The 22,740-nt window shown below is 41.4% G+C and overlaps 1 protein-coding gene across 1 annotated transcript in view; it reads right to left on the bottom strand.

The window, feature by feature from the left end:
• LOC115784560 (inactive phospholipase C-like protein 2) overlaps positions 1 to 22,740 on the bottom strand; it is a 67,114-nt gene that overhangs the window by 6,185 nt on the left and 38,189 nt on the right. The window contains exons 3-5 of the mRNA XM_030735831.1: positions 16,855 to 19,341; positions 11,938 to 12,141; positions 7,376 to 7,451 (exon numbers count right to left, since the gene is read on the bottom strand). Coding sequence (XP_030591691.1) covers positions 7,376 to 7,451; positions 11,938 to 12,141; positions 16,855 to 19,341 — 2,767 coding nt within the window. The remainder of the gene's footprint in view (positions 1 to 7,375; positions 7,452 to 11,937; positions 12,142 to 16,854; positions 19,342 to 22,740) is intronic.

Here is a 22,740-nt window from a genome sequence, read left to right as displayed (position 1 = left end):
CAGTACTTCCTGCTTCATTTAGCCCAGGCAGACCATAACTAATCCCCTGGGCTTGAAGAACAAACTCCTCCTAAACCTAAGGCTCAGCCTGCTTGTCATTCTGTCTCTGACAACTGACCTTATGGTACTCCCGCTTCGATTTACTGTAAAAAACAGCAATGAAACATATTACACTACAAATCACAAAAAGCCCATCGCCTCAAGTCTTTCCTTCTTCAGTCTTTAAATATTTCTACTAACTAGGTGGCAAATACTGCCACCTCAAGTTTGAGGTTATGCATTTCGAACCACACATAATATATGCTCGTCATGTGACATATAAGTGCACATCTAGGTTTGAAAACATTTTCCCCAAAAAGCACAGTCAGAACAGATCAACACTTTATGAGGTAAGTTAAAAAACACACAATTTCCAGCCTTCAGGGCATACCAAAATAAGCAAAGACCCGTATTGTGCTTTAATTTTCCAAACACTGGTGATGTACACCTACTGCACAATATCTGTTTCAGAGCCTGAAAGTTTCTGCTACAAGGGATTAGGACTGTTTTGAGCTTGTAATCTGTTGTAGTTAATGGGCTCAGAGAGGAGCCAAGGAAGTTTGTGTTCACAGGACATGAGGAGTTAGGCAGGCAGGGAGCCGAGTAAGTCATGAAATTAGCAAATTAGCTAGAGGAGGCTTGTCGCAATACAACTCTTCAAGCATTTAATTTGGCATTATGAAGCTTTGCCTTCCCCTAACAGTCTCGCTGTTGCTGTTCCTTAGTGTCACTTAAACTATGTGAAATTTGAGCTAATAAAAACGTGGCCCTGTAGCACACTCCGAAGAGATCGAATCTTACGTCTGAGAGAGAGTCACAGAGAGAACGGGGTGCTAAGGAGGACTTAGGGAACAACATATCTCTTCTGAGTAGCTGACGAAATTTAAACACAACACACACACACACACACCTCAGTAGAAGCTTACAATCTCTGCAAAGAGCAGAGAGGGGTTTTGCCTTTGTAACGAGAACTGCAGCAGCACCTCTCATGCTTCACGTACACATACACAGGCTTCAGGCAAAGAGATAGGAAAGTAGGTAAATAATAAAATCAAACAGAATCTTCAATCGGGATCTGATGAAAAGAAAAAATGAATACAAAGATAGGAAATGTGGTGAATGGGGAATAAATAGCAGTCAGATCAGTGTTTCATTAATTTATCTCTATTCACATGCACTGCAAAGCCCAAACACAATGTCATGATTGCAGACAGAGAATGGGATATTCCAGCTGCTAAGAAGCTGGGACAAAAACTGGAAAAATCCAAGGAAGATAAAGGGAGGGAGAGTTCTTTTGTATTGGCAATAAAATGCACAGTGCTGACTAAAACAGTGGTTCATCATAGCAAAGACCTTTGCATGGAAGAGAATATCAATAAATAAGCATGGTTAGGCTGGCAGAGCAGCAGTAGGTCCTTAACCCAAACACAGTAAGCTTGCACCTGCTCCTGGACCTGTCTTAATATGGCATGATGGATGGCTATTTTCAAGCCAGATGCTTGAACACCTCACCGCCAGATGTGGAATACATAGAGATGACAAGAAGTACAGCTGGTGCTTCCTTTTCAAGATGGGGAGCAGGAGGTTGTGTTCCAACTTCAGGGGGCTCACACTCCTCAGCCTCCCTGGAAAGATCTATTCCAGGGTACTGGAGAAGAGAGTCCATCCATGAGTCAAACCTTGGATCCAGGAGGAACAATCCACGTTTTTGTTTGTGGAACACTGGACCAACTCTTTATCCCCTCGAGATATTCAAGGGTGCAACAAGTCTATATTCATTCTGTGGCCTGGACTGCATTCCTTGGGGAATTCTGCTGTGAGAGGTTCATTCCCAGCAAGTATTGAGCTCTGCCAGGGCTGCCATTTGTCACCAGTTCTGTTTAAAACCTTTATGGACAGAATTTCTAGCCAAGGGGTAGACAGTGTCAGTATCAGTGGTCTCGGGATCCTATCTCTGCTTTTTGCACATGCGGTTCTGTTAGCTTCATCGAGCCACGAGCTCCGGCTGGGGCAGTTTGTAGCCGAATTTTTAGCGGCTGGAATGAGAATCAGCACCTCCAAGACTGAGGCCAAGTTCTCAGCCAGAAAAGGGTGAAGTGCCTAATCTGAGTTGGTGCCGCAAGTGGAGGAGTTCAAGTAACTCAGGGTCTTGTTAATGAGTGAGGGGAGAGTGGAGCAGGAGACTGACAGACAGATAGGTGTAACATCTGCAATGATGCTGTACCGGTATGTTGTGGCAAAGAGAGAGCTGAATGTGAAAGTGTAGCTATTGATTTACAGGGCCATCTACATTCCTATCCTCACCTATGGCCACTAGATTTGGGCAGTGAATGAAAAAATGAGATTGCAGATTTAAGTGGAATGAGTTCCTCTAAAGAATGTCTGGGCTCAGCCTTAGAGACAGAGTGAGGTGCTCAATTTATCTGTCATTGGGGAGGGGCTCAGAGTAGCTACTTGTCCACATCCTCCTAAATGCCTCTAAATGTCCCACTGGGATGAGGCCCCAGGGCAGTCCCATGACATGCTAGAGAGATTATGTCTTTCGGGTGGCTTAGGAACCCCTTGCTAACCCCTCCCCCCCAATTGGAGTTGGGGGAAGTGTCTAGGCACCTCCGCTTAGACTCTTGCCCCTGTAACCCAGATCTGGATAAGTGGTGGAAAATGGCTGGATGGATTGATATAAAGCTCAGGATTTTAGTACAGGTATTGGTGTAGTAGATAGCCTTTTCAGCTCTGCGTATACTGCATATTTGTGTCTTTAAGTATTTATATCATCTGATCACAAGTATATAATCTTACTAATAAAAGGTAGAGTCACGACACATTTGCATTTGAAAAAAGTCTGATCTCTTTTTTTGTGATGCGAGTAAATCAGTGCAATGGCAAACTAGTACACCTCACAGCACATCTAAATGAATAATGCATTACATTTTTGAGAAACACTGCTGGAACAAATCTTTAAATAAGACCCTTTTGGAAGCTAGTGAAGCACAGACTAGTAAGGAGAACGACTAAAAATTGGACTACCCACACACAGATTAGATATGCATGCAGACAAATAAGCCAGTGCACTCAGTGTACACAAAAACACAGTGGTAGCATCTGGAGGTGCCAGAGTGTGCATCCCAGCTGTTTTCCTGGTCCCACATTAGCGATGTGTGTGATGGCGAGCCATCAATAGTGCCCAGGGGGAATTATCTAACACCTCTCCATCCTCATCAACACGTCAGCTTCACTGCCCAAATTGAACTGATTAGCTGCAATAATAACTGGGAAAAACAGTGCAGAGGAAGGAAGGAGGTGGTGCTGTTGAGACTTAAAAGCCATAGCAACCCCAAACTATCCATTTTTAGCTTACAAAGGTTAAAATGATAACTCTGCCAATGGGCCAATCACTTCATGTCACTTAATTTTAAAACAAAAGGCAGGTTAAGATGTAAGAGGATAGTTTTGGATCTCTAATTCAGATCGTGCCCATCGGTGTGATTATGGCTTTGTCACAACAGCATTTAGCTGATGAGCAAAGAACAATTTTAATGTCTCGGGCAAAAGTGTCAGGTTCAATCACAGGCCCTAAAATTAATGAGTGAGTGTGTGCGCTCAGATGAAGCCAGCACGAGCGACTGTGCTTACGTGAGGCGCACTACTTCACATTCTCTTTGGATACTGACAGCCTGTCCCTCTATTAGCACCTTTTCTGCTTCTCGCACAGCCATTATAACGAAATTATAACTTCTGCATTGATCACGGGAACAAAAACTTCTATTCCGAGTGAATCCATCATCGTGATCTTCACATGCCTCTCACTGACTCTCTGTGTTCAGGCTGATGCTACTGTCATTGTCAGCATGTACATAATCATATGGTTGATGAAATGGCTTCTGAAGGATGCATTCAGTGCTTGTCAATCTATCAAGAGAGGTAAATTCATGCTTTCCAAGCCATCAGAATGATGCTGAGTTTTGGTGGGGGAGGCAAGTCCAACCCAGTGCAATCCATGGCTTTTGTGTTCTCTAGAGAATAAGAAATAATTGTAGTTAACTGAGACACAGGTTAAGGGCACGTTGATGGGTTATACTGTAGCACGACTGCAGGAAGAGAGGTGAGTCTGTGTTGCATTTCATTGGTCTTATATTCCACATTATCAAAGTGAAGTTCAAGAACATTTTAGAGAGGTTTCACAGTGAGCAGTTCTCCAGCATCTCGGTATGTTTGTTTTTTTTAAATCATTACAATTAATCTACTTTTCCATTATTAAGCTAAATATAATAATACTGTGATGTATATGTGTTTAATTTCAAATCTGTTCAAAACCACACATTTGAAGCTACACTTACAGTTGGAGCAAGCAACATGGCAGCAGCAGATACATGTACACTCGCTGTCCACTTTGTTAGCAGCCCTTGTTCAACAGCTCATTAATACAAATATCTAATCAGTCAATCACATTGCTGCAACTAAATGCATTTACTCAGGTACATGTGGTCAAACAAGTTGCTGAAGTTCCAACAGGTGATTTAAGTGAAAGTGGCATGGTTGTTGGCACCTGACAGAGTTGTCTGAGTATTTCAGAAACTGCTGAACTACTGGGACTTTCCTGCACAACTATGTCATCTCTAGGCTTTACAGAGAATGGTCAAAAAGAGAGAACGTATCCAGAGAGCGGCTGTTATCTGGGCGAAAATGCTTGTTGATGCCAGAGGTCAGAGGAGAATGTCCGAACTGCTTTGAGCTCATAGGAAGGCAACATTAACCGAATAACCACTTGTTACAACCAGGTATGCAGAAGTGCATCGCTGAACACACAACACATCAAACCTCGAAGGGGAAAATCACATCAGGTGCTACCTCTGTCAGCTAAGAACAGGATGACGAGGCTACAATTCACGCGGGATCAACAAAGTCGGACAACAGAAAGTTGGACAAAAGCTGCCCGTTGTGGTAAGTCTCGTTTACTGCTGTGACATCTTGATGGCAGGGTCAGAATCTGGCATAAACAACTTGAAAGCATGGGTCCTGCCTTGTACTAGCGGTTCAGGCTGGTGTAATGGTGTGAGGGATATTTTCTTGCCACACTTTGGGCTCCTTAGTCCCAATTGAGCATTGTTTAAACACCACAGCCCACCCGAGTGTTGTTGCTGACCATGTGCAGCCCTTTATGACCACAGTATTCCCATCTTCTAGTGGCTTCCAGGAGGAAAACACAAATAAAGCTTTGGATCACCTCTGGGATGTGGTGGAATAGGAGATTTGAATCAAAAGGCTAAGTAAATGAAATTTGTTAAACTCTGTTTCTTTGGCTTCCTGTTGTAATGCAGGTCACAGAAAAAGGTTGCTATTTGCCCAATGTGTTCTCTTTCTGCCTCATTTATTGCCATCAAAACTACAACGCCTGGAACTACGGACACATGCACATGGAGTAGATGTATAGAGAGAACTGCACGGTTTGGACTGAGGCATGTGTGTTAGTGCTTGAGGCAGGGGAATTTGAGTGAGCGATAGGAAAAATGCTGTGTTTGGCATACAGCTGAGGCCCCTTAAAGCTGTTGCTCCTACCTTTTGTGTCACTCTATGTGTCTTTTAACTTACATAAAAAAAAAACAAAAAAAAAAAACATGTCACTCCAAATTTAGGAACTTAAATGTTTGCACTTCATCTGGTTTGGAACCCTTTTGAGCAACCCTTTTGGATATTATTTCAGTTATGCCAGAGAAGCATAAATTTAATATACAAAACACGGTTCATTTTTATTAGTTCCTCTGCAGCAGCACATTTAGCAGACACTGATGCAATTGTGGCTGTGTGAGGTTTAAGCTTTGTTTAACTCTCCTGTGATCGCCTTTGAAGGTGCTTCTAGCTCTGTGATAGGGAACCTTGGAGCAGGAGGGCATATCTTTGACTGAAGCTCCAGGGCTTAGCCTACTTCCCTGGACACTGCATGAATATCAGCTTGGCTTGTTTTGGTCAGGGGTGTCAAGCATATGCGTGCCTCTGAGTGACACTGGGGAGTAAAGCAGGCTTAAAATGGGCTTAATAGCCTCAAGATATTGGGTTGGCATGTGCCATTGACTCAACCCCAGGTGTCATACACACAAACAAAAAAAAACAAAAACAAAATACAAATTTCCAATCTTACTCCAGGCATTATCAAGTCTATAACGGGCCCCAATGTCTAGGTTCACATTTGTTTCAATCATTTCTCTGGTTTCCTATCACCTTCCTATCCTATCCTAATGTCTTAACATGAAAAATGAAGATGTCAGTATTCAAACTGAGCTCCTTTTTGAGGAGCTCTTCGGCAGAGGCACTGCTGCATAGGAAAGAGGCAAGGCAAATGAAGAAGAATTAACGCTGAATTGAGAAGAGGCTCGAGAAGACAAGCCACAGGATTTCTTGATTTTAAGCCATTTCTCCCCTAATGATCTTATTATGGTCAATTTTATCCTCTCTCCTAAAAGACTGGGCCTCTTGCATCGAGCAGCCGTTTTAAAACATTGCGCTGATAAAATGCTTTGTTAATTTAGCCCTTTCTCGCCATTTTTCCACTCCTCCCCCTCCTCACTCCACACTCTGTCAAACCTTTTCATTTCTCTCCTCCTCTCAAAGGATGTTTATGCTCTCTGTCCTCTTTCTCCTGCAGCCCTTTGTCTGTGTGGCTGGATGATTGTTTTCACCTGCCCAATGACATGATTACTACTCTGTGCTGACTCACTGATGATGGCCTGTTCTATCGACAGCAGCCACGGTTGTTGATGTTGATGCGGATGCTGTAGGAGTAGATACACTGGGCAGGAGGACATGACACACAATATGTTTAAAAGGCTGCAGATGCACATTTGTACATCACATGATTCCCTGGGATTAAAACTGAAAAGCTGAAATCTCTTCTTAAGTACATGGAGGTTGTTCTCAAGTGGTTCTTATTTTTTTTTAAACAAATTAATAAAATATGTCAGTAAGGGAGGTAATTTAATTCATGTCTGATCAATTTTGTCCTTGAATTGTGAGTCATTTTCATCACAATAGCGGAGAGATCGCTGTTCCCTGCTTTGCTTCATAGATGCATTTATTTTTCTCAAGTGTCATAAAAGGAAGATCTTATATACAGAAAGGAACAGGACAATATCACACAGCCTACAGGAAAAAAAATATGAACTTGACTCAAGTTTCCACTTATAAATATAAGTATGTTTTGCAGTGGGATGCTGATGCTAACACACTGTTTATCCCAAGCGTGCCTACATCTTCCTTTTTTTAATTTGCTCAGATATTAAGTAAAAAGGCATATAGATCAGCATATTTCTGAATTATAAAGGAACTGAACAGCGATACGTACCTGCTCGTTGTGCTTGTGTGAGCTTGGAGTAGACCACATCAGCTGACTCAATCAGCGTTTTGCTGGTTTGGATCATCTAGAACAAAAAGACGACAGGGAGTTAATTTAGAGTGCATCTCAATGTCATACCAAGGGCCTGCTTAAAGACATCCAGCCAAACACAGTCACCTGTCCTAGTATAAAAAATCAACCTCAACATAAAAACCAATGATAGTTAAAGTGGAAAAAAAATGCTAATCTTTATAATTGCAATGTTACGCTGGAAAATCTTGGCATCCATATGGATGTTACAACGCCCCACTCCCACGTAAAAGGCAATCTCGTACACTAGATGGGTCCCCGACAACGTGCCCCATCACACTGCAAAAATGCTTGGGTCAACACAATGAACGTGAAAAAGAGCTCAAGGAATTGACTCAGCTTCAACACTCCCGAGATCCAATCGAGTTTGTGATCCAATCGATCATCAGAGCGACGTGTCTTAACAACCCCAATCCACAGAGCTCAGACACCACAACCCCAAATGGCACCCAGTGCAGAAGAAACAAAGCCACGATGGAACGGCCCGAAAATATTGCAGTTCCTCCAAATGCCACTTGAGGCTGGTTCAAAAAGTAAATCAATACCTATAATCAATTCCTACTTTACAGCAGAAAGAAGCACATTTGCAGCCTTGCATAAAGAAACATGTTGGTCTGAATAGCTCCTTTTTTTTATTACTCACATGGCAATTGTATTAAGGCTTAAAATTTGCATTTTTAGGGGTGTTTCCGCTTTGAGTCACAGGTAGGTGAGGGCTAGGCCGCTAGCTGTCTGCTAGTCACCTCAGCTGAATTGTGTTGACGCCTTTGGGTGCATTTTTTATGTAATCATCTGGCAAATGGCCATGCTTCAGTTTTGGTGGGTGAATTTGTTTCACTACTGCTACTACAACAAATTAGCAGGTCACTCTGCCTATGCAATGCATCCATGCAGGTAATAGCTGTAGCTTGCTAACCAAGCTTGTAGCCTTAGTTGGTCATTTATGAGGATGATTTTACCCTCTCATCTACACAAGATTGCTTTTGGATCCAATACACTAAGGCGGCAAAGTCTATACAGCTAAAGCTGAGCTCACAAAATGCAATCCACAAACCACCTGTCGTCATCCCTGGGTCTTTGACCCAGGGTTTTTGAGCCTTGAGAGTTTGTGATTTCAAATTTCTTGCCCTTGGAGTGTATATTTCCTAGTGCTTCAGAGTTTATCTTGGTTCCAAGTTTTTTGACATTAGTTCCCTCTCATGTCTAGTCTGTCCTAATTTTGTTTCTGTATTCTGTCCTTTGAGTCTCCTGTGTGAAGTTAATTTAGTTTCTGTGTTTGTTTACCTTTCTGTCCTTGGTCAAGTTTGGATGTTTGAGTGTGTCTCTGTGTTAGTTACTTCCTGTCTTATTTTTATAGTGTCTCGTCTCTCGTGTGCTGTGTTTAGTTTTGCTTCCTTGGTCTTGTTTCCCCAATGAGTTTCAACTGGCTTCCCTGGTGTTTCCCATTTCCCTAATTTTCCCTAATGTCTGAGTAGCCCTTTGTTTGTGTAATCCCTTCATGCATATTTTGCTCCTGTTCTGCCTCCTTAAGTATTTAGTGAAATAACTAAGCATCAAAGTTACTCCAAGTTCATATCTGCTTTCTGAGTCCTACATTTGGGTCCATACTGCCTGCCATACAGCGCGCCTTGACACCAATGGGTGATGAATACATCCATCATTTGCATTTAGTCTAAGTGCACCCTACCAGAAGCCTGTACTACAAAGCAGGATTTTGTCTTATCCAGTGAACTTCAAGGTTAACCCTGTGTTTTCTGTACTACAAATGTGGTTCACTTCTTACCAGGACCTATCACCATGGTAACACATGCTATGTATCTAACCCCGGGTTAACTTAGCGAGTTGATCGCCACCTTTGTGTGACCGCTTCTCCTGATTGCCAGTGTTAAGGAAAGTGAATCCAGATAATGGAAAGATACCCTGGGTATGCTGAACTCGCTTTGTAGTACAGGGCTCTGAGCCAAAGGATCAGCTGCCAACGTTATAGTGCCTGTCATCCCCTGTAGCTTATTCATGCCAGAGCTATTTTGGCAGCATGAGGGCAGGTTAGTGATTTTAATGTTGTGGCTAATCAATGAATATAAAGACGAGAACAAAGAAAAATGTCAAGCGCAAAGCACTTCATAAAATTGAGAGGTGTCTTTCCTGCCACATTGTTTTCGTTAGGCTATAACAGATTTGATCCCCTCAACAGCCAGGACTCATTTTGAAGTATTTGGAATGAGCTCTTAATTGCTGCGTTTACAGGCACAATAACAATTCAGCCTAACCCAATTAAGGCAACAAAGCTGCCATGTAAATGTCTTTATCAGATTAGATTAATTCTGGTAAGATCATAATCAGAAAATTCTTTCCAATTAATTGGGCATATAAACAACATAGTTCAGACTTCCTTTGTCTTTTATGTAATTACATAAGTAAGCTAGATAAAGTTCATGAGACGAGAGGACTTGCAAGCAATGTGGTTAGTATGTCATTATTTAATAATGATATAACAAAACATGCTTTGGACAGGCCCTGCTACTGTGGTCTCTTAACTATTGCTAGTAAGAGTATTATTAACGGTAAAGTTATATTCTCAGCCTTAAACATCATACCACAGTGCTGATGAGGAGCAGCTGGACTGTCGCTACAGCACAGAGGAGGAGGCTAATGAAGTTTCACACTCCTGTGGGAGACAGGAAGTGGACTCTCATAGTGTGTGTGCACACGTCTCTTCTTGTTTTGATCTTTTCGTGAGAACTAGTTTAAATGCAAACGGAATAAACTTTCAGAACCCTTTAATGTATAATACACGAAATGACCAATCTGTGATTTAAAAAAATCTTCACCAAACCCTAAAAACTGGATGTGAATGCTGCTAATTTCATGGGCAGGGCAAAGTAACTATTTCCAAAAAAAAAAAATTGCACATCATGTTTTGAAGCTGCAATACATTCAGGTCTTGAAACTAGTTCACACCGACAAAGTCCCAATTGTGTGTGACTCAGGGCATGAACTACAAACTGAAATTCTACAGTAAATGGCCTTGTGTTGGCAGCCAAGCAACACACACACACACACACACACACACACACACACACACACACACACACACACACACACACACACACACACACACACACACACACACACACACACAGCAAGTCCTCTGTTCTTGAGCAGGGAGTGTGGCAACAAGCCAGTCTCAGAGAAGCAAACACAGCTGCCAAGGCCCAAGCTTCAGGACAAGACTACAGGTTACAGAGCATCCAGCATTTCATTAGCTCCTTAGACCACGGTATCTGCTGTAGAAGTGCAAACCTCTAACACAACACAACTAACAGAACAATTATATGTGCACTGGGAAACAAACAGGGGAAGGCGACGGATTTGTCACAAGAGATAGTTTCGAGAGAATAATGAACATCAAATAGATACTTAGATGTGTATGATTTTGCAGTCATACAAGTCAGCTTGTTCCCACAAAACTTTTGGTTTGTTCGGCAGCACCAAGCCTCCTGCTGTGAAGCCTTACAATAGCCAAAACAGATTGTACTGTATGTGGAGCAGCGCCCTGTGCTCCCTTCTGATGTCTGAGTGCATCTGTAGGTGACAACAGCAGGAGCGCTGTTGACCTGAGCAGTGTGCGTTCTACAACCTTTTCCTCACCACTCACTCACTTCATCAGCTCCCACCAAGTCTCACGAGGGAGGAGGGGAGCAGAAACAGCGGGTGATGACTAATTACAGACAGCGTCCTCCAACCCCCTTTCTGAGCAGAGCCAATGTCGAGTGGGTGAAAAATATGGTTTTCTTGCAAGAGAGGAGGCAAGACAGAGAAGGACGTGTGAGATAATACAATGAGTAGCTGTAGCTGTACAGTCTGGCTGGTCATTGAGCTGGTTTGAGCCATGTTTAGAAGCTGTGTACAACTCAACCAGCTGCGTTAACACTTTGATGAAATGTTACGCAATCAGGCAATAAGGCAATAAGGCAGGGAGCTGCTTTGCTTTTTTTCTAGTTTACTTTTGGAAACTATGTGTAAAAATCTGCACGGGACAAGAAATGCGCATCGCATCATCACAGAGCAGCCGCTGTTATCATACTTGAATGCGCTATGCTTTGAGATCTCATCCCAAAATCGATATTTAGTTGGATGCTGCACAATACAGGACCGGTGTTACTGTCTCACATCACACACACACACACACACACACACACACACACACACACACACACACACACACACACACACACACACACACACGGTGTGAAATGTAATTAAGTGTGTCTGAATGTTTGTGTGAACTGAAGCTGAATAATTGAAATTAAAAGAACAGCAAAAAGTACTTTGAATGCAAAATTCAAATCCATTAGCATGACATTTATGTACATCTGTGTCATTAGCTGTATTATTAACTTATCTGTTTGCCTGACAGCATTAAAGGCTGTGACATTCACTGTTTTCTGTGTGTGCTGTTTTTTTTTTGTTTTTTTTACCATGTCATAGGCATTTAGCACTTTGCGCAGCAGCTCAGGCACCACACCCTGAGCTTCCATGGTGGGATAGGTCTCGCTCAGGTCCACCGTTACCCTCAGCGATCGCTCACTGTTCATCAGCCATGTAGACACCGTCAGGATACACTGCTTCATGTTGGCTGCAGGGGTCAGGCCACAGAGCTCCTTGAAAGACACCATTGCATTCTGGGAAGAAAGCACCCACATAAAAAAATAGGAATTTAGTTATAAACAGGTGCAAATGGTGCACATAAAAAAAAAAAGACCAAAACTGTGTGTGAGTTTTAGTGGTCGTGCTCAGTGAAAAAGAGTCAGCGTTTTCTCTCCATGTCAGTGAGTTTCTGTAATGAAATACTGAACCAGCTCCAGCTCATTAGCTTTAAGATACTCCATTAAGTAACCACTAATTAAAAGCAAGACTTAAATGTTAAACTATAAATAAATCAATAAACATAAATATTCTATATGTGGCATTCTGCAGCCTTGACCATGATGGCCTTAAATTTATTCCCATTTCCCACAATATCAGTCTACTCAAAAATAAAGCTCTTAGATAAACAAATAAATCTTTGTCTTAGCAAATGTTTGCACGCCTATTGCCAACTACCGAGTGCAAACCAAACCTCAATCACCCTCTCGCCTCGCGTTCAAGAGGCCTTGAGCATGACACCAAATCTTGAATCGCTCCCTTTGTTTAGTTTGTCACTTTAGAAAAAAAAAAGGCATAATTTAAATAATTTTGATTGTCATCAAAGACAAGGAACAAATCTGTAAGCACTGAGCAGATTATCCTTGTTTCCAGTCAAATCTTTAAAAACATTTAGCTAATTTGCATTTTTTTCAGTGTCTTAAGGGTACTCTAGGCATGCTTGTACTGTTAACTAAAACAAAACAGAATTCTGCACAGTAGTCATTACCGCCTTAAATCAAACTGAAATTTGTTTAGTCATGCCATTTATTTGCAACCTAATAATTTCCTCTAACTGAAACTGCTCGCTAATTCCTCAAAACCCACCTATCTGACATTAATATTTTACAAGCACACCTCAAGTCATCAGCATACTCTAATCTGCAGGCAGCAGACTGTAATCAGCAGTCCACCTAAATTTATTCTGAATATGACTTCTTTTTTTTTTTATAGCACTGCCTTTCGTTGAGTTTTTTCATTTTGCTAGTATGGGAATTTAAGCAACCAAACCTTAACCTACAGAATGAGTGAGCTGAGCGAAGACAAAGAAACACAGAAAGGGAAAGACTGTGAAGGCACAGCTGTGTGTGAAGCACGAGCAACTGAAAAATAAAAAAATATGAAAATAATGAGAAACAGAGAAAACACAAAGGTAAGAGAGGGTGTTAAAGAATTAGTGATGAGAGACAGAATAGGAGCTAGCAAAAAAATAATTTAAAGAAAACACGCTGGTGTTGGTATTTGGAAATCAGTCCACATAGCGCCGGCTGCAGTGTGGGAAACCAGCTGTCTCCCTGGGCTAGGCCTGCAGAAAAATCCTCATACCTTAGAGGACGTGCTATCACTGGGAGGCCCAACCTTACTGGAGACAAAAGAGACACACAGGATCTGTATGCTGAGCACCATACGCAGTTAACACCCTTTGGACCATTGAGCGCAGCTACAGAGAAACACAATGGCGGAAGTGGGACAGCTCTGGGGCTGTGGATTAAAAACCACTGTGTAATTATGTGTGTGCCTGATCAGCATGTCTGTCTGCATGTGTTTATGGCTCAGTGTGGTCTGAGCTAAAGTTATTAGTGTTCATTATGTTTTCTATAATTCCTCGCATGTGTGCTTGGAACGACATGAGTAAATGTTTCTTGATAACTGTTGTGGAATAAAAGCCATAGTGTTTCCAAACCCACTGAGGGGCTTGTGTTTTTAATTACTCCCTTACCCACTTCATTCCGCTTCCAACATGTCCCAAATGGGAGCTCTGTGTCCAGTTAGGACCTTGCTTTTGTTTCTGTTTGCCCTTTTCTGTCTCTCTTTCTGCTTCTATCTCTGTATCGCTCTCTTTTCTCTTGCCCAAAGCACTAAGTGATGGTGAAAGCGCCAATGATGGCACACATGGTTTTCAGCAAATAAAAAGAAAATCCAGGCTGGCAGCGCTCGCCCTCATCCATCAGCACTTTATAACATTCACAGGCAGCAGCACTCTGAAAAGGACGTTATTCAAGTCTCCCGCAGAAGTAATTAATCTGCTGCGTAGATAGATTCACATATTAAAAATGCCAACTTATCATAATGGCCCACTGGTCAAAGTTCACAGATTCCCTTAGTCTTTTTAATATTCAAATGCACTTCTCCTTTGTTATTCAAAGCAGAACACCTGGAAGCTTCTGCCAAATCTTGGCTTCAATTAAAAAGTGTGATAAAGCATCCCAGTCTGGTTGTCGCCTTGTGGGTCTTTGGCCGCAGATCCTTTCAAAGCCCCTTCAGCTGGCTCCAGAGCTCTATGCAGCTGGTCTATACAAGCCCTTCTCAACTGTCCATTATTTTACATTTAAAAGGCAAAATGCCTTATTCTAAAAACACCTTTATTTATCTTCTTTAAAGCCTCCCTCATAAATTCCCCTCTTTCATGTATTTCATCAACTTTTATCTCTTTATTTCAAAAAGCCAAATTTACATTTCAAACCAGAGGAAAATGCGGTTTAATAAGTAGTTGCCAATATTATTGCATCAATTTAGCACACATTCACATTCAACCACCATGAAGGCTTATAGATTAGATTCTGAAGCTGTTGTTATGAGAAATGAATCATAGCTACAGAACGGATGAGGGTCTTAACTGTGACACATGGCATGCCTGCAACTAAATACTTATTTTGCATGAGTAATTTTTTTGACTTTTACAAAAGTAAGGATATTTATTAGGCTGTGACAGATTTACGAGACAGGTTTTGACTTTCCAGTGAGACACATTTCATGGCTTATTATTCATTTCTGCTGACGGACACCAAAGCAAAGATTAAAAGGGCCTTATGGCACCTCAAGGTTTTAGTTTATGCCTAAAAGAAAAACATGTGATTGTGCCACATGGATTTTATTTTTAATTTATTCTTTTATTTTGGTCAGTGGTGTTGACTAATTGCTTGCATTCACACATTTAATGAGAGTGATTTTTTTTCTTCTTTTAAACAAAGAAAATAATGTATTTTTCCTTTATCCTGTCCTGCATCACAAAATCAATTTCACCCCCAGAACACATAAGAACATATTTCTCTCCTATACCGGGATCTTGGGAAGAATAATGAAGCCCTTTTTAAGAACACGTATTTCCACAACTAAAAAATGCATGACTGCATGCCACGGGGTCGCTAATCATCACTACATCTCTGTTAATTTAGTTCAGCCTGCCTTTTGTTTGCTCTACCATTAAGCTGATGTTACTGTTATTTGAAGACAAACAGACCTCATGATCATGATACCCAGAAGCAATGTGCTGCATGTACCTGTCACATTTGATTTCTAGTTATAAAAAAACTCACCATCATTATGTATTTGATTCAGTCAATTACAGTGCAATTTCCATATGTTTTAAGAAGCAAAAAAAATTGCATTTATTTATTCATTTTTTAATCTTTTCTTTCACTCAAAACATGGATTCAGGTTTTGTTTTTCAGTGGAAAATTGTACACTGTTGTTTCAGCAGTGTACAAAGATGACCTCTGAAAACCTTCAAAGACGACAAGAGGCTGCCACTAACAAGTTACTGTAAGAACGCAGCAAAAAAGCTCGCCAGCTCTAGCTGAGTTATAATTTGTAGATAGAAGAAATGACACAAGCATTTGTACCACTCTACAGTCGCCACACACCATATATTAATGACCAGCCACAGAGGCACTGAAAGGCCCACGCTGTTGCTCATCAGCCAAATATACACAGTGCTTACAAATCTTCATTTGATCAGAAAGGAGTTTTAAAATACTGTGCTAAGTGCCTAGCAACCCAGTCTTCATCCTGGGGCAGTAATTGTCCCTCATTAATGATTACACTATTCATAAAGCTTGTAATTGTACAGCAATGTCACTTTATTGCCCCTTTCTTCTACAACATTAATAGAGCACAATTAGTGACAAGCCTCAGTCCACAACAGCGTGTGAAGTAAGTACAATGAGAAACATTCACATTGCTACAGAAGCAATGGGTGGCTGTAGCTCAGTAGGTAGAGCAGGTCACCTACTGATCAGAAGGTCAGCGGTTCGATTCCTGGCTACTCCAGGCTACATGCCAATGTATCCTTGGGCAAGATACTTAACCCCAAGTTGCTCTCCGACCGTCCCGTCGGAGTATGAATGTGTGTGAATGATAGTTAATTAAAAAGCACTTAGCTTAGTACATATGGAAGTGCTTGTATGAATGGGAGTGCATGGGTGAATGTAAACATGTTGTAATAGCGCTTTGAGTGCTCATACTGAGTAGAAAAGTGCTATATAAGAGCTAGTCCATTTACCATTTACTTTACATGAATTAATCAATTATATAGCTGTGAAACATCTTAAAGATATCAATTTGACTTTCATCCACAAAATTTAAGTAAAATGTTTGGAAAAACTGCTCAGCTTCCTCAGAAAATAAAGATAAATTAATGTGACGATTGCATTATATAAGCCAACTTCCAAATTACTATTAAATTACTGAAGAAAAGCACATTTGAACTTTATATTTTAGTGATCAGTTCTGTACTGTAGCATATCTGGCAGCTGTCTGTATTACTTGAAGTTTTTTCTTGTGCTTTTCTTTTAAATGAAAATAGGAGTGATGGGGAATATTCACAACACACACAAACAATGTATAATGCAAATCAGATCCAAGTCATCTACAGACGGAGAACCAAATCTATTTACTGAGACTGAATATATTTGAAGTATGTAGTTCCTTACCTGTACATTTTCTCTGAGGTCTGTGGCCTCCCTGAGAGGCTGGGTGGAAGCTCTGAAGAGCTCATCCACTACTTTGATCCCTGTGGTTTTAGTGGTGGTGTACTCCCGGGCCTTCCTACTCTTCCTGACAGATATACCTTTCTTATGTGCCTTTCCTCCACCCCGTCTGTTGGTGATGGCCACGTGAATAAAAAGGGTGGTGTTGGGTAAGAACTCTCCTGTAAGAGACTGTAGAGGGACATGTCTATAGCCTGGCTGTAGGCACTCAAATGGGATGGTGTACTGGCCAATGAACTCATCTCCAATGTAGTCATCATCTAGAACCACAAAGCGCAGTACTGCAAGTTCGGGTAAATTAATCTGGAATTCAAAACTCTCATCAAATATAGGGTTGTCACCATTCTGGGACACAGTCTTGGTTCTTTGCTCAGCACAGTCAGCTGGTATGCCGTGGATCTCCACATATATGTAGGGCTCCACCACGTCACCCTTAGCAGCAGAGCCACGAGGCTTGGGCAGATTCTGCCCACTGATGACCTTGATGTGAAGAAGTTGTGCAGACACTCCTGGCAGGGAGTCCCGAGCATTGGCACTAAAGTAGGACACCTCCTCCCTCATAATGGCTGGCCGCAAAACATATCCACAGTTGCCATTCTGCCTGAACCAACCTAGATTGAGGTCCATCATCAGGCCTGGAGTCTGGTAGTTCATGGCCACAATCTGGCAGCCACACTTCCAGAAATCCTGTGGGTTCATATTGCTGGCATCAATCCTCATGGGAGTGGGATATACCCTGGAGAGGAAGCGCTTATTATAGCAGACAAATTCTTCTGGAAACTCATTGGCAAACTTGTTTGCATCTACCTCATTGAAGGAACAAATCTCCCAGTATTTTTGGTCCCTCTTAGAGAATTCAAAGTCCCTAAACTGGACTGATTTGCAAAGAGATACAAGATCAGACAGCTCTCTGCACAGCCTGAGTGTCTTACAGCCCAAGCCATTCAGCTGGTCTTTCTCATCAGTTCCCACTCTTTGGGACATTTCCAGACCCTCTTCCTCATCTGTCACATCCCCTTCAGCATCAGTGCAGCTAGGTGGCAGCTTCTTGCCCTTAAGGAGGATTTTCCCTTTGAGTTTCTCAGGAGAGGGTAGGTAGTTTTCCTCCTTGTTGGGTGAGTCAATAAACAGCTTGTCCCCGAGAATCTTCTTCATGTGCTGTGCCATAACCCTCTGCTGGGGAATACAACAGTGGGTCACTAAGCAGAGAATAAGGGGGTACTCGGAGCTCTCAAAAGCATATTGGTTAATAATGTCCAGAACTTTAGAAAAAACTAGCTGTGAGGCTACTGAACTGCCCACATACACGACTGGTTCATTATCAGGGCCATCCCAAACAATTACTTCAATGCTGCGGCACCCCATCCTTAGAGCTCGAATGTAGCTACTGATGTCTGATGAACCCCAGAAATGATCTTCCAGAAGGGATGCATTATGAGAAGAGTTGATGTAGTAATGGGAGAGAGGCTGAGTCATATCCTGGCACACACGTTTGTGCTGAGGGTCAAAAATGTGGCATTCTGAGGACAGGAGGTAGTGTGTAAAACCATCAATGGAAAGGTATCCTCTCTCCCTGCCTTCAGCAGATGGCTCAAATTTCTGAACAATATCCCTGCACATGTCCTCTGTTACTCCTTCCACACCCTGCTCTACCTCTACAAAAAGCATCAGATCTTTGCTGTCCAGATATTCCTTGTTACTGGAGAACTGCACCAGGAGAAAGAAAATCTCTGGCCGTGTGCATAGCTCACAGTAGGCCTCCACAAAAGTGTCCAAGTTAATTGCCTCTCCATATTGGTCTTTAGCTTTCTGGAATTCTTTGAACTTCAGTTGTATCCTAGACTCTTTCATTCCAGGGTTGAGCCCCTTGATTATCTGGGTGGCTCTGAATAGGTCTATGTGTCCTTCCTTTTCCACATCCGCCAGCTCAAACACTGATCCAATCCAAGATGTTCGTAGACTCGGCTGACTTGGTTCCATCATATCCACAGTGTGGCGGCCATAAGATACCAGATATCTCAGACCCATTACCCAGGTGCTGACGACATCTGCTGTGCTAGCCACCAAATCTAAGGACTCATAGTTATCCCCATAGATGATAGAGAAAGCACATTCATCAGGGAACTGATCAGAGAGACCATTGCTGCGGAGAACAGGAGTTTTTTTCCCCAAACGGACCTCCTTAATGCTCTTAATTTCCAGTTTGGCCTTTTCTGAATCCTTCTTGGATGGCTCCCAACGGAGCCAGTGCATGTCTGGATCCAGCAGGAAGTAGCGGTTGTACATACGCGAGTTGGAGCGCACCTTCTTCATTTCGCAGCCCTCCATCATGAAGGCCATACAAGCAGCTGTGCTGTTGATCTTACGGTCACTTGGCATTGAGCTGAAGGATACTGTTTTCTTCCTCGCCTGCCTCTGTTTGGAACCATCCTGGGAACAAAATGGGGTGGGGAAAAGTTGGAGTAGAGAAAGTTTTCTCGTTACACACTGTATCTGAATTCAAGAAACAGCAACAATGTAATTAAAATGCACAGAAAAGAAGAAAGGAAAGACAAAGTTCCCTTTTATCTATACTTGCATAGGTATTTGCACATTGAATTCTTAAAGGGAAATCCTACACTACAGCTGCTAAAAGCCTAGTATTCCTTTAATTTTAACTAGTAACGATTTCATGAATTTCTTCACAAATAAAATTTTAACCATTACAGAATGAATTATTCATAACCATCTCACAGACGTATCTTTGTATTCAGCTACTTTCAGTACTTCTGGTATTTGTTTAGACTCTTGCTGATTGATCTTTGAGTTAAAATAGTTACTTCCTTCAAACCATCAACATGTCTATTAGACCTCATTTCTACTAGACTGCTCAAAGAAGTTCTACCATTAACGCTTCGATCTTAAAAATGATCAATCTGTCTTTATTAATTGGCTGTGTACCACAGGATTTTAAGGTGGCAGTAATTAAACCATTGCTTAAAAAGCCATCACTGACCCAGCTGTCTTAGCTAATTATAGGCCAATCTCCAACCTTCCTTTTCTCTCAAAAATCCTTGAGAGAGTAGTTGTAAAACAGCTAACTGATCATCTGCAGAGGAACGGTTTATTTGAAGAGTTTCAGTCAGGTTTCAGAATTCATCACAGTACAGAAACAGCATTAGTGAAGGTTACAAATGATCTTCTTACAGCCTCTGACAGTGGACTCATCTCTGTGCTTGTCCTGTTAGACTTCGGTGCAACTTTTGATACTGTTGACCATAACATTTTATTACATTAGAGCATGCTATAGGTATTAAAGGTACTGCACTGCAGTGGTTTGAATCATATTTACCTAATAGACTCCAATTTGTTCATGTAAATGGGGAGTCTTCTTCACACACTAAGGTTAATTATGGATTGTGCAAGGTCCAATTTTATTTACACTATACATGTACATGCTTCACTTAGGCAGTATTATTAGAAAGCACTGCATACATTTTCATTGCTATGCAGATGATACTCAGCTTTATCTATCCATGAAGCCAGATGATGCACATCAATTAGTTAAACTGCAGGAATGTCTTAAAGACATAAAGGCTTGGATGATCTCTAATTTCCTGCTTCTAAATTAAGATAATACTGAAGTTATTGTACTTGGCCCCACAAATCTTAGCAACATGGTGTCTAACCAGATACTTAATAATAATAATAATCAGGCCCCATCTTATCTTTAAGATCATAGCACCATATCACCCCAATAGAGCACTTCGCTCTCAGACTGCAGGCTTACTTGTGGTTCCTAGGATACTTAAGAGCAGAATGGGAGGCAGAGCCTTCAGCTTTCAGGCCCCTCTTCTGTGGAATTTGGATTCGGGAGACAGACACCCTCTCTATTTAAGATTAGGCTTAAAACTTTTCTTTTTGATCAAGCTTATACAGTAGTTAGGGCTGGATTAGGTGACCCTGAAACATCCTTTAGTTATGCTGCTATATATATATATATATATATATATATATATATATATATATATATATATATATATATATATATATATATCTGGGGCTGCTGGAGGGGTCCCATGATGTACTAAGTGTTTCTTTTCATTCACCTCTGTTTATACCCCACTCTGCATTTAATCATTAGTTATTATTAATCTCTGGCTCTCTTCCACAGCATGTCTTTAGTCCTGTCTCTGTCCCCTTAGCCCCAACCAGTTGCGGCAGATGACTGCACCTCCCTAAACCTGGCTCTGCCAGATGTTTCTTCCTATAAAAAGGGAGTTTTTTTCCCCCTCTTTCGCCAAGTGCTTGCTCATAGGGGGGCATTTTGACTGTTGGGTCTTCTCTCTAATTACTGTAGGGCCTTTACCTTGCAATATAAAGTGCCTTGAGGTGACTGTTGTGATTTGGTGCTGTATAAACAAAACTGAATTGAATTAACAGTTAAAGACAGAATGATACCATTCCCATATGTTAACTGAGCTAAATATACATTTCACATATGACAGACTACTGTATTTTAATGAGTTACCACTAAATACCCAGTTATCAACTGTACAGTAATCACTATTTCTTAAAATAATTTTTAAAAGATGGGGCACAGTGGTGGCTGGTATTGGATGATCTCTCTCACTGGAAAGTCCCAGAAGTTAATCTGCTTAGAATTTGGTTTTGTTTTATGCAATACAGAATGTAACGGATAGATTGCAGTTAGATTGTTAGACTATCAATGCAGAATAATTACCCAAACCTAAGACAAAACTTGTGAAAGTTTTAAAATACAACTTGCAATGTAAAATACCATTTACAAACACCACCTGCACTGACATGCCTGAACCTTTTCAGCTTTTAGGTCTGTTAGCCTCGTTGGCAGAGAGTACACAGTGCTGTCCTATTTCTACACAGAGCTGTGGTTAGCTAGATAGCCTGAATGCAGATGGCCTGGTTTAAAACTTGGAAAATGGGCTTGTTAAATAATGCATAGCACAAAAAAACAGTACATTAAAATCAAACCAAAACCAATCCACAAATTACTGTTAAAGACTCTAGACACAATGCCATCGAGACTCTTTCAAAGGAGCATTTCTATTACTACAGAGACATACCAATAGATATGATTTGTTTAACCTCCAATATAAGATAAATGTAACCAAAGCCACATAATTTACCCTTGTCCCTTGTCTCTTCATCTTTCTTTAGTTTTTTGGAATGCCAGAAAGGGTAGTGGTCCTCAGGGCATCCCCTTAACACCCATGTCAGTGCTTGCCTGTGCAAGCCTGATAAATCTCCCCAGAGCAAGGTCCAAGTCTAGTCACAGTGAAACACCTCAGGATTATCCATCTTCCATCTGACAGCCAGAGGCAGATGATGCCTAGCAACTCATCACGATTAATGAGCGCCATTTTAGGCAGAGCTAAAGAAATGACATGATCATTACTCCAGTTGTACCCTTGTTTTATGACCTCTATCTCATTGTCCTACACATAAGCACTCAATATCATAATGTCAACATCTTTAATTCTTCAGAGCTTCAGAGAATACCTTCTGGATAGTCTAGTCAATGATCACTGATCTTACACCAGATGGTGTGCTGTGGCCCAATCATGCCTGGACCACCCAGGTCAAAAAGGTTGCTCACAATGTGTTAAAATAGAGCTATTCAAGCATTTATTTTATTCCCCTTGAGATATACTTCCATGCAATTTCTGTGAGAGTTAGTGCCAAGAGCCACAGGCACATGGTAATGCATGGACCCTTGCCAAGGCTGTAAGGGTAAGGACAGTGCTGCTTGGTCAGCTGAGAGAAAATTTAGCTCCACATTTTTTCACAGAGTAATATGAGCTCATCAAC

The sequence above is a fragment of the Archocentrus centrarchus genome, chromosome 8 (genome assembly GCF_007364275.1).
Source record: "Archocentrus centrarchus isolate MPI-CPG fArcCen1 chromosome 8, fArcCen1, whole genome shotgun sequence".
Lineage (NCBI taxonomy): Eukaryota > Metazoa > Chordata > Actinopteri > Cichliformes > Cichlidae > Archocentrus > Archocentrus centrarchus.
Note: the sequence above shows the minus strand (reverse complement) of the source record. Positions and strands in the feature narration are given on the sequence as shown.